Source organism: Arctopsyche grandis, chromosome 1 (genome assembly GCF_051622035.1).
Source record: "Arctopsyche grandis isolate Sample6627 chromosome 1, ASM5162203v2, whole genome shotgun sequence".
Taxonomy (NCBI): domain Eukaryota; kingdom Metazoa; phylum Arthropoda; class Insecta; order Trichoptera; family Hydropsychidae; genus Arctopsyche; species Arctopsyche grandis.
The window spans coordinates 10,664,524-10,678,321 of NC_135355.1; the positions used below are offsets into that span (position 1 = coordinate 10,664,524).

Below are 13,798 nucleotides of genomic sequence, written 5' to 3' on the forward strand. Positions count from 1 at the left end.
ATAAAAAAAATTAAGTGCATGTGAGTAGTGCAAAAATCTTACCTAGTGATAAATATTATGTGAGAACTATAGTGTTGAATATTTTAATCACAATAAAAATTAACCAGAAAACCAAAACGTTTAGTTCTGAACAGGACCATAGAGACGGGACGTTTTAAGTTCATTCATGAAAATATAGTGTATATGTACATATAATACCTCCAATGCTACATCTAGGACATTGTTATTTCGATGACCAATCAATACTCAACATCCTTGAAGAAATACTTCTGGCAGTCGTAACGATAACAGAACATAAAAGACTTAGCACTATACGGACCGAAGTTATATTTTGTGTTACAATTCGTAACTTGTAATTAATAACCTTTTAATATGTTCTACATATTTTGTCATGTTATAGCCTTTATTCTTTTCTTTTTCATTTGTTTTCCTTATATTTATCTTTTTAATTTTTTTTATAATCTTTGTAAAAATCTGTTATTGGACTCGGATGTTACATTTATTATATATTTACTATTTGTTTTTTATACATATCTATGTACATCCTGTTGTCTGTTGATTTTTCAATAAATAAAATAAAAAATAAAACTTGCAACAGCAATCCACAAGTATATGTACAACAAGACAACCTATGTAAATGCATTTTAAAAAGTACGATGTCTTGTTTCAGATTTTTAAGGAATATAATTTTTTTAATCTCATTTCTTTCAGAAGCCATTATATTTCGGTCACCTGTGTGCATTGCACATATTTGTACATATGGTACTATGGTAGGCGCTTCCCAGTGTACCAAGTACTTTTGATTTCTAGTTAAAACATTAGCCAATTTTCAAAAAAATAGAATCATCACCTGATGGACAGTGTTTTCACCTCACGGGTGCGTATTTTGAAAATTATATCGAGCTTTTAAATGTGGACAAAATAAACAGACATATGTATGAGCCGCTATATTTGAAAGTGGCGGAAGTAAAATTTTCAGTTCCAAAAACGCTGTTTCAGTTTGATTTAACTCACAAATTGTTATCACTTCTTTTAATTTGATTGATCCAGAATCTCGGCAAAGAAGAATAAAGTTATTACAAGCCACCAGTATTTTTAAATATTGTAAAACGAAAAACACATTATATTTAATATTTTGCGAAATATTTCTCGAAATGAATGAAATTGGACTTACGAGGGCTGGACCCCAGCGCCTTGTCCATATTAGACTTCTCCCTTCCTCGATTATGGCTAGTCACCGGACCCAGAAGGTGCCGCGTATTGTTCAAAGGTTGTAAATGCATTGTTAAAGGTTTGCCGAACCTTTTTTACAAAGGATTTACAACAATGGAACAATGGATAGCACTGTGACTATCCTACCTCTAATTATGGCACTAGAGCAGGCGTGGGCAAACCGCGGCCCGCTGAGTATTTTGGTGCGGCCCGCGAGCATACATAATTCAAAAATGTTTACTTTTTTCTGATTTAAATTTTTTTTTTTGATTTGTTAAATGTTTTATGGTTTCTGACGTAAGATGCAATTCGAATTTGGGTCAAACTACACTACAAACTTTAATGAGCAATTGTCATCAATATTAGAATCGATCACATGGTACTCGATAGCTCTCGACGAAAGTAATGATCGAAAAGATACCGCACAGTTATTCATTTTCATACGCGGATGTAACTCTAAATTTGAAATTATTAAAGAGCTTTTGTCATTGGAATCACTTAGAGAACAAACAACAGGAGCTGATATTTTTGAAAAAATTGATAATTGCTTAAAAAATATGATTTACAATGGAACAAATTGGTAAGCATAACAACTGACCGAGCACCAAGTTTGACCATTAAAGAAAATCCAGGATAAAATTTGCGAAAATTGTCCTGATTACAATTAAATTATAATTATAATATTGTACAAAAATGTGTTAAAAGTTGAACATGTGACATCTTGTATTATTAAACTTGTAAATTTAATACGATTGAGTGGCTTGAAACACAGACAATTCATTGCTTTTCTTGAAGATATTGAATCTGGGTTCACAGATATTATTTATCATAATCATATTCGATGGCTTAGCCTAGGAAAAATACTTCGGCAAGTATGGGATACGAAAGAAGAAATCGTTCTATTTTTAAAAATGAAAAATATTATCGACTTTTCCGAATTAACTGATAATGACTAGATGTGTGATTTTTCATTTACTTTGGACATCGTGACACATTTAAATACTTTCAACACAGTGTTCCAAGGGGAAAATTTATATGTCAAAAGTATGAATGGATTTAAATTAAAACTACGACTGTTTCTTCACCATTTATTTATTAAACGGGTAGACCACTTCTCAACCATGAAATTGCTGAAGATACCATATAATAAATTTGAAGACTATGGTGAAATTATCAACGATTTAAGTGGTGAGTTTCCATGAAGATTTGGCGACATACGAAAAAATTGAGATAGGCTTGGCAATTATACGAGATAAATTGCAATATACATACATATATTGAAAGCGTATCGACGGAGATATAAATTAAGATTATATATTTACAGTGGGATGCTGATTTAATATATATCGAATATCAATAAAAATTCTTTACAATCAAGCATCACAGATGAAAATTTACAAGCATTTTTAAGAATTTCAATTACAAAATAAAGATGTAAAACAGTTTCATTCGTCAAATTAAATTATTTTTTTGTATGAAATGTAAAAAAAATATGTTTTAATTCCTTTCACGATAGTGAATATCTAAAAATAGTATTTTACTTGCGGCCCGCCGCTCATTTTTAATTTCTAATATGGCCCTTCATCCAAAGAGTTTTCCCAGGCCTGCACTAGAGAAATTATTTTTTAATATGCTATTTATATCCACCATAGTCATTTTTCCATTTTTTTTATTAATCAAAAAATCAAAAATCAAAAAATCAATTAATCAAAAAAATAAAAATAAATTGAAACATGCCTATAGTGGATATTCATAGTATATTAAAAAATAATTTCTCCAGTGCCATAATTGAGGAAGGGAGAAGTCTAATACGTTTGTATGGACAAGGCGCTAGGGTCCAGCCCTCTTAAGCCACTTACAAATATAACGGCTCATATTTACAAATCAAAATTGTACATAAAATAAAATATTACCAATAATTGTAAATGTGTTATATGTATACTAAGTGCATTGACAGAGATCTTTTCCATGGTAAGAAAATAGGCCTTTATACCACTGCGAATCATAATAATACAAAACCCTTTCATCATATTGAAAACGTTTATCGAAACGTGTAAACGAGAAAATCACCAGAGAAATATAATATACGAGTTTGAAGTAAATATTTTTATTTAAATTTAAAATAAATAAATAAATCTGTTCAAAATTGTATCAGTACCTTTACTGTATAATTATAGGTAAACATATAATTTTTGTAATGCGTAAACATTTAAAAAATTGAAATCATAAAATGATTTTAGACAAAAAGATGAAAATTAAAACACATCGTTCGCTGTAATAGTTTATTCAGTATACAACTAACTTACATCATATCACTAAATTTGGTTCGTTACAATCAAACATTATCACTTTTTAAATAAATGCACCATCATCCAAAATAGCCCCGTAGAATCTAAACGAAAATTGAAATTGCTGCAGCAATTCCCAATACATTCATTTACATTATATACATTAATATCAAATTTTTACATTACAATTATTTTCGCGAATCCCTTTTTAATATTTAGTTTAAAATGATTAGTATGATATACAAACTTTCCATTAATTATTCAAAATTTGCCTGTTTGTGCTGTATAATGAACTTGACCATCAGAGTTTACTGTAGAAGAAGAACTGGAGAAGACGCCATTTCCTCCTGTGGATGTTCCGGTGATGCCAACGCCGGAAATGCCCCCATCCTCCCCAAATCGGTTATAAATCCTAAAATAATAAATATTATATACATCGGAAAATTTTAAAATCATAAAATTAAATGTAACCTTGGAGAATATAGTGAGTATCTTATCATTATAACTGTCAATATTGTACTAATGAGAAATTTACACATTTGTGTGCACTTATGAACATATTTACATAAGGTTGTATGTAGTCAATATTATATTATACATTGCACGTATTATTTATTTCCGGTTATGAAACCTTTATAGCTTATTTTATATCTTTAAATCAAAATATGTATGAATACTTACATGATATCCCTATGTATGTACATGTGGATTAAATAAATCATGTTTACGATATAAAATCAAATTTTCAGGATCAATCATATTTTCGGTACATGTATTTATTTATAATTTCCTAACAAAAGAGTAATGAATAATACTAATATATAAAAAAATTTAAGATTTTAATAATGGCTAATATTTAGCCCGACATACATAGCATACACAAACGCAACAGAATTGAGATGGTAATTTTATATTATGATAGTATGTACCACGGCTATAGCAGAGAGGGGAATCTGCGTGACTTGACAGAATGTTAAAAGACAGAAAACGCAAATATCGGAAGGCAAAGATCGAAAATCGAAAGATCTTAAGTCGAAAGATAAAAAAAAAATAGTGCATGGTAAACGGTACATACTCACGTACATACTCACTTAATTTGCGCGAGCAGGATACAACAGGAACAAGAGGAACGTGCTTTTCCTCCCGTATTCTGCGCGCGCACATTAATACGGGAGGAAAAGCCTGTTCCTCTTGTTCCTGTTGTATCCTGCTCGCGCAAATTAAGTGAGTATGTACGTGAGTATGTACCGTTTACCATGTACCATTTTTTTTTATCTTTCGACTTAAGATCTTTCGATTTTCGATCTTTGCCTTCCGATATTTGCGTTTTCTGTCTTTTAACATTCTGTCAAGTCACGGAGACCGCAGAGAGGGCTATGGGGGCGCCATCCCCCCTAATTTTAAAAATAATATATTATAACTATGAGTATTATTTCAAGATATATCATACGATCGTGAATGAATTATTTGCGCCTTGAATTTAACACGCCTATTTTATTTATTTTATAGAATAAACAAGAAAACCATATTAAGGCGTTGCAGACGTTTTGTTTTTTCGAAAAAATAGCAAGATAGCAAAATTAATTTGATCCGAAAAAGTCATAAATATAACCAAAAATCGATTAATCTATTCAGCTTGATATTCTACTCTTATGAATTCCCTGGATAAATATTTATTTTAAATGTGCCGAAGAATAAGTCCCTAATATTTATTTACACTAATCCTAATTTCTCAAAAATTTTAGTTGTATTAATCTATAACGCCAGCTGGAATATATTACAACTGAAAATACACTTCCACTGTAACATATGTACATACATTGAAAATGTGATTTATCCTAATAATTTGGTTGTATTTCAGAAATATATAACTTTTATTCTTGAAATATGTATGGATGTGGGTATTTAAATTACTGATCCAAGCGTTACTGGAGAATTAAATACGGTATTTGCAAGATATAAAATTTAACTGTTAAGAAAGTTTCAAGAATATTGTAGAGCATTTTATAATGTTCATTTTTTCAGCAATTGAGTTATATTTCAATTGCTACAATGCATGTATAGCATAGCACCAACAAAAGTTTGAAATGAAAATAAAATTTATATAAACTATATAAGGCAAAAAGTGAGCTCCTATTGTGGAAAAAGACGCGTCATTATTGCTATTTGATTCCGAAAAATCAGTTTTAGAGTTCTTCAACCATTTTGTTGCCTATCCTATCTGTTCGATACATCATTATTTTTTTTTCATTCTTTTGTACTCGAAGCTTTTGTAATTTCGTGCCGGAAGATTCCAACTGATGAACACGGTCGGTTGCACAGCACTGACCGCGAAAACCGATTCGTTTCCGTTTTGACAATTTCTACGATTTAACGAGAATTTTACAAAATAAAAAATAAGCAAAATAAACCGGTCGATAAACGTTTTAATGATCGAGAAATTCAGTAAATTGAGGCTCAGACGTACACGTTTAAAAAACTAGATAGCCTTGAATATACCGTGAGATGAGAGACTTTGATTAGTTGAATGGCTTCCGCTGAAATAGGTTTTCTTGTTAACAGTTAATAATGGGAAATATTAAAAATACATCCCATATGCGTTTATTATTTTTAGGTAACAACATAAATATATACATATAAACAAAAATCTAATAATATCCAATGATTAAACAGGAAATGCAAACACAATTTAATAATATCTAATGATTTAACAGGAAATGCAAATAGTACGGTATTATATGGCATATGTAAATGTTGAGATCATAAAAAGTTCGTGCATTTTGAAAAAACTTATGCATGCTATTTCTTTTTTAAGATGAAAGAAAAAAGTTTGAAGAGGTCACGCTTTATGCATCACGGTTTTTCAATTACATTTTTGAATGAAATCATTCTTTCTTAGAATCTCGTATCAATTTTTTTATCAGTAGAAAAGCAACTATTTAATTAAGTTGCATTTCATTGTTTTGATTGATGTTTAAGTGACAGCAATAGTGACTAAGCTACCATAAGAACAATCGTTCGTAAAGATTATTAAAAATACATACACGGGAGTTGCTTGAAATGTTCCAGGTTGAGAGTATGTGTTCTGATAGACAGGAACGGCTTGAGCTAAGTATGGATCATAGCCTGGTACTGAAACATAATAATTGCATAATTAATTTAAAATACATGCATATGTATGTACATTAGTATCTCATATCAATTCATAATATTGGGTGCATATAAATCGGCCAAAAGAAAATTGCATCGTCGCATACAATATTACTAACCACTGTTACTGCTGACCGAAAAGGTCTGTGATTGTCCATATCCATCGGAGCTGGACGAGCTTGAAGACGATGAACTAGCTGTACTGAATGGACTACGTTTGGCTCGAAGACCACCAAACAGTAACACTGGAGCTGATTCATGTCCAAATTTGTCAATTGTGTAGAATGCCTTGGGCACGTAGTAAGCTACATCTGAAAAAATAGAGCATACAAATTAGATTCGAGTCAAAGATTTTTCTTGTAATTATGTTAATTTTTCACCGCTCTACAATATTTGTTCAAACTTCAACATTTTATATTCATTGTATCAGGGCTCGAAATGGACGAGAGCGTTGGGAGCGCCGCTCCCTTTCGTGAAAAATCCAAAATGTCCGTACCCTTTCGTAAGTTTTGGCCGAAAATACATAATATGCCAATATTGCAATATTGAATCACAATTGTTGACGACAAGTATGTAAAATGCTTTACATTTCAATTCCGCTAAAGGCATATACATATCTATCTATAGCCGAAAACCATTTAAATTACTGGTTTTTTTAACAAACTGGATGCACTAATGTTACTTGAAAAACGGATTCCAAATTCCATTCAATTCGAAGGTTTTACGATTCCATGTATTTATATTATGTATATCGGCTTGGGAGATAACTGAATTAAGAAACTTAAAAAAGAGGAAACCTACATATATAATATATAAGGGGAAGTACCATTTCTGGCTAAATTTATATAAAATAAAACTATTCAAATAAATTAAAAAAAACGTTTACTATTAGATTAGTCATGTTTAAGCGGTTTATATTACAAATACCGAGCGAAGCCAGGTAAAACCACTAGTCTAATATATAATTTCGAAAGATACTTTGTATGTACATATGTAACTATCGTTGGTTCGTAGAATCCGTGACGTTAAATGTAATTAAAAACAAATGAACATTCAAATAAATTTAAATAAAATAAAACTATTCAAATAAATTTAATAAAATATTTACTATTAGATTGGCCATGTTTAAGCGGTTTATATTACAAACACCGAGCGAAGCCAGTTAAAATCACTAGTGTATTATAATACAAAAAAAATATTAAAAGCATGTTTTGAAAACTACTCCCATTTGTAAAAATTTCCATTTCGAGCCCTGCAATGTGCATATCAGCCATGGAGCGTCCAAGTCCATGAACCACAGAATAAGAACTATTTTAAACACTATTCAAAGCTATGGGTTTAATCGGCTTAAGTCGAACGTGGGAAATACGCAACGAGTATTCCGAGATAAATGTTCATCTTCGTATTCAATTATCGTCGCGTTTAAGGAATTCCCCGAATTAGCATATACGGTTTTTACTGACCGCAAACTGAGAACGGTCATCAAGAAGTAAACAAGTCTATTCATTATGTCCATCCTATCATTATTCAGAATAGGACGCTACGGGGACATAAACATTAATGAGTTTATCAAAACAAAAACAAAATCTTAAATAAGTTGATTGAACTGATAAAATCAGTAAAATAGCCGGAATTTTCCATTCATATCACAAAAAAAAAGACGGACACATAATAATAAAACAAATGAAAATTTGTTATGAAAAATATATTAAATGCACATATGTAGCGTCGACCGACAATTATAACAACATAATAAATGTAATCTATTGATAATTTTACTATTTCTTAACAAGTAAAAATACTGTTGACAAATATTTAGTTTGTTATATGCAAAATTTGGTTGCAAAATTTTCAGCATCTCATCAAGACGACCAGTTTCGTTTAAAAATCAATAAACAGATACATAAAGATGTCGCGTGTATTTAGAAAGCGAACTATTGTACAATTTTCAAGTTGGGATTTCCACCAGCAAGAGAATATTTGAATAATATATTTTATTTAACTATATTATTCAAATATATACATGACGCCTATGTGTGTATGTACCTAGAAAGCAAAACTTAAAATCTACATATTATCATATGATTAGCATACGAACGCTTCAAATTGTTTATTTGTTTGGATTTTGGAAGACTGTCTCGACCGATGTTAGTCTGATGACCGTCACGTTCAATGCGACTCATTCGAAAAGTATTCACGAAGGGTAAATCGTGATTTTCAAAACGACGTATAGCATCAGCGTTAGTATGACGTCATTTTTTTTCTTATTATACCCATCTTAAGTGATGGAAAAATAACACGTATAATAAGGAAAATGCTAAGCACTTAAATAAATTTGTTGTGGTATCTTTAATTACGGTCGTCAATTTATTGCGACGGACCTTGTCTTTTATATTCGACATGTTAAAATTAATGTATATCAGTGGCGTGCGGTGACATTCTCTCTGTTTTTGTCGCACAGCCTTATTTACGTGAGCGCGAGTAGGATAACGTCATAGCGAGTCCCCTTGTATCCTGCTCGCACACACGTAAGTAAGGCTGTGCGACAAAAATAGCAAGATTATCACCACACGCCACTGATGTACATACATATATGTAGGTAATATAGGTTTTAATTTATAATATCATATATACATATATACATACATAAATACATACATATGTACATATGTACATATGTATGTTCATATAAAAGAAATTTTCTAAAACCTTTGTTGAGAGTGAAAAATTTATATATGAATGTACATCTTTGGAACGTTTTTAAATCCGCAGTGAAATCTCGATGATCCGGGCAAATGCTGGGGAGTACGGGACCGGATAATTGAAAAACACGGATAATCCGAACTATCAATTTTTAATATCAATTCTGGCAATTCTTAAAATTGAGTTGGATCTTTCTGGCAAGTTTAAAATGTCAAAAGGCGAGACAAAAGTATGAAATGAGCATGCAGCGAAATGAGCATGTTTTCCATGATTTGAACCACCTGGTTTGAAAACCAACAGCTTACTGTAGCATACTTAAAACGGGTCTACCTCACGAGCCCGAATGTGAAACGCCCGAAAACGCAAATATCGGAAGGCAAAGATCGAAAATCGAAAGATCTTGAGTCGAAAGTTCAAAAAAAGGGTGCATGGTAAACGGTACATACTCACTTAATTTGCGCGAGCAGGATACAACAGGATTTTCCTCCCGTATTAATGTGCGCGCGCAGAATACCGGAGGAAAAGCCTATTCTTCTTGTTCCTGTTGTATCCTGCTCGCGCAAATTACATAAGTGAATATGTACCGTTTACCATGCACCCTTTTTTTATCTTTCGATTTTCGATCTTTGCCTTCCGATATTTGCGTTTTCGGGCGTTTCACATTCGGGCTCGTGAGGTAGACCCGTTTTAAGTATGCTACAGTAAGCTGTTGGTTTTCAAACCAGGTGGTTCAAATCATGGAAAACATGCATTTTTTCGTACAAAAGCTATATCACGTGAATATTTTGCAACTACAATAATACAGTAATAGGCTCTGAAAAATATGATAGATAGTAAGAGTCTTCTAACTTATTGAATGGAAAAATTTAAGGTCTGACCGCACTATTGCGTCTGCGACACGAACGGCAGCGTGCGGCCAAAGCTTTATGCATGTCTTTTTACGTATGAACTTTAGATACATATTTGTATATTATGTATGTACATGTGTATGTATACATATGTATATATACATTTAAACTTAACATATTGAAATAAGTTTTAGATTTTAATAATATTTTATATTTGGGGGGGGGGGGGTTGAAACCCAGGAAACGAAAAATTTATAAGCTTTTTTCGTTCCTGGATTTCTTGGATGTATATGTATATATATATATATATATATATATATATATATATATATTTTTTTTTTATTAGAATTACATTCAAAAATTAAATGAATGCGTTTTTTGTAATTTGTTTTTCAATTTATGATAAATTCAATATTTGATGGGTTAAAACCCTGGTGTAACACATCTCTGTGTAATAAAAGAGTAATATTTATATATATATATATATATATATATATATATATATATATATATATATATATATATATATATATATATATACATGTATTTTTATAATATACTTACATATGTATGTATATTAAATTTTTTTTTTTTTTTGTATACTTTTCTTCATTTATTGTTGGTTTGTACAAATGGACGTTCATATATACTTTCTTTTTTAATTTTCTATCGAGATCAAATTATTATATATTCTTGGTTATTTTCTCTATTCTTGCTACTATGACATTTTGGGACAAGTTATATTATTTGTATTTAACACCTATTTTTATGATATATTTATAGTAACTATTAAATATTTTAATAATAAATTAATTGTCTATAAATAAACTTTTGTATATATAAATAAATAAAAATGATAAATACCAAGATTCCAATTAAAACTATTCGGAGCAAGTAATTAGGCGTCGGTTAAAAAAAGCGGTTGCTCCAGATCTCTGGTTTTTATGACTTTTTCCGACCAAATTATCAAATTAATTTTGCCGAAAACAAAATTAAGTCTGTGGCGCTTTAATACCTACTGTTTTCTTGTTTATTCAATAAAAACATAAAAGATGTTTTAATTCAAGGTGCAAAGAATTAATTTACGAATTTTTTTAGGGGGGGGGGGGCTGGCGCTCTCATAGCCTCATAATCCCCCCCTGGCTACGGCCGTCGTACATATGTATGTATATTTTGATGACATGAATAAATGCACGGCACGAATTTCAATGAACCAGTGTCAATGACATATATTTTTTTCGGTAGTTGGATTGCGATCGCCCAAAAGACAATTTTTGCCATGAAAATCCCGAATACAGAATATTTGGCACTCGAATTATAGTATGATAGTTATCTTTAGTATGATGGACTTTCGGCTGCCAGATGTTCCGTTATAAAGGTTTTAGTGACTTTTGGGCGAGCCTTTGTGACCAATAATCGCCAAATATTTTTTTTCTAGATGACTAGTTTTTAATTCACAATATAGTAAATACAATATATTCGTTATATTTATGTACATGAATTGATTTCCAGTACATATGTACATATGTATGTATTATATATTGTAGTAACTAGTAACCTATTACCGTGCACGTTTTATATTTATGTAGGTAACAAGGTGTATTTGAAAAATGTACCTGCAAATGCGACGGCGAACACCAGCGGTAGTAACACCAAGTGAAGACGCGCCATGGTGGACTGGCGACCGGTCCATCAGTCTCTTCTTTATATATGTATGTACGTATATACACGTGTGTATGTAACAGTCTCACCTTTTGTGGTCACGCTCCATCACCGCTCATCGTCACCATTTTCATTGCCTCTGACGATGGACGACTGGGCGAATAGATATACATATGTAGTCATATTTATTTAACATCCAAATGGTGAAATTATTCACCTGTAGATAACAAACCTCAATAAAAATTAAGGGCATTTTGTTTCAAATAATTACGTCATTTTAATCTTAAACCAAAATACAAATAAACATTTTGTCGGATTTTAATTTCAATATCAAAATGGTTTCGTTTAAGCAAGTATTACTTGGATATTAAACAGCAGAGCCGTCCAACTTAATAAATTGGTAATACATATGTATGTTTTTTAACAGTGGTTGTCACCCTAATGGTTTCCATGGGTGTCCGGAAACCCGTTGTTAAAAAACAAAAGTTTCCGGAAACCCGTTATTTAATCTAAAAATTCATATAATTTTTGTTAAAAATTATACAAATCTTGAAAATTTAATGAATTTTCATGTAATAGTGCCTTGGACGAAAAAAAAATGTGTATATGTATATAAGATATACATATATATATATATATATATATATATATATATATATATATATATATATATATATATATATATATATATATATATATATATATATATATATATATATATATATATATATATATATATATATAGATATATATATATATATATATATATATATATATATATATATATATATATATATATATTTAATTTTTTTAAATATTTTTTTTTAAAAAAATTTTGGAAACACATTGTTCCAAAATTGGGGTGACACCATTGTGTATGGTATGTATGAGGATTTATATAAAAAAACATCTCAACAATAATTACGATATTTCTTTCCATGTCTAAATTTAGGTTTGAAGTATTGATTAATTTATTAGTAAAATATTTCTTTCACAATAAATGTGATGATATATTAATTTTTGAAGGGTGAAATGGTCAATCTTTCAAACATAAATTCTGGTAGATAATGGAAAATCATGAATGGAAATTTATGTGCAAAGTTTTTTGAAAAATCAAATACATTTTTGTGAAATAAAAACAGTGTATGTACATTAGGCCGGAGCGAAAATCACGAATTTTGGATTTTCATCGATAGATCTAGTGGAAAGTTTTTGTCGTATCAAGAGAACATTAAATAAAAAAAATTGCATTGATTTTAAGCAACGTCCTGTGTCCCTAATCCCGACAAAAATTCCAAAAAGTAAGTTTTATTCAATTATCTCTTTTTCAAGAATAGTAATATTTTATTTATTAATTAAAAAATAAATAAATATTTAACATTCACCTATTGAAGTTTATTTCAGTTGATTATGATGAGTTTTGACTCATCAAGTCGACATATGTATGTAAAATACCATTTTTTACCACTAGCTTTAATATATAAAATTTGAGAAATTACAAAAACGATGTGTAAAATAGGTAATAATTACTGGATCAGTAACTATTATACTACATATATACATAGACTTGAGACATCTGTGAGCGTATCATATGGATAAAAAAAAATATTTTAGTTTTCAAGTTGGAGCTTCCTAAATTTTATATATGTGCATACACAGGTATTTTACACGAGACAGTGGCGCACGCAACAGTTATATTTTAAGTAAACAAATCGAGGCAAATAGCGGATACTTGTCAATACGTTGCCGGCATACCGAATCAATCGCTACACGCTTTTCGGCTCGAATGCTCGCTGCAATCGCGTATATTGAAATGTTCTCGCAATTCCTAGAATAATATATAGTAATATGAAGGACGTCACCGACATCCATTTTTCAGCAAAATAAAACGTCTTAGGACATCTTACATATACAAAGCAGAAAAAAGGCGATAAG

At 30.5% G+C, this 13,798-nt stretch overlaps 1 protein-coding gene across 1 annotated transcript; it reads right to left on the reverse strand.

Annotated features, from left to right (window-relative positions):
- Nucleotides 1-2,560: 2,560 nt before the first annotated feature.
- LOC143918255 (uncharacterized) lies at nt 2,561-12,022 on the reverse strand. Its single transcript, XM_077440043.1, has 4 exons — nt 11,818-12,022; nt 6,770-6,961; nt 6,545-6,632; nt 2,561-3,912 (listed from the first exon to the last, which is right to left on the reverse strand). The coding sequence occupies exons 1-4, from the start codon at nt 11,870-11,872 to the stop codon at nt 3,762-3,764; spliced, it is 486 nt and encodes a 161-aa protein (XP_077296169.1). The 5' UTR covers nt 11,873-12,022; the 3' UTR covers nt 2,561-3,761.
- Nucleotides 12,023-13,798: the final 1,776 nt, after the last annotated feature.

Coding starts and splice junctions, on each gene's coding strand:
- LOC143918255 (XM_077440043.1), bottom strand. CDS start 11,872: ATGGCGCGTCTTCACTTGGTGTTACTACCGCTGGTGTTCGCCGTCGCA. Junction 6,962..11,817: donor GTTCGCCGTCGCATTTGCAG/GTACATTTTTCA, acceptor CTATTTTTTCAG/ATGTAGCTTACTACGTGCCC. Junction 3,913..6,544: donor ACATTTCAAGCAACTCCCGT/GTATGTATTTTT, acceptor TTATTATTTTAG/GATTTATAACCGATTTGGGG.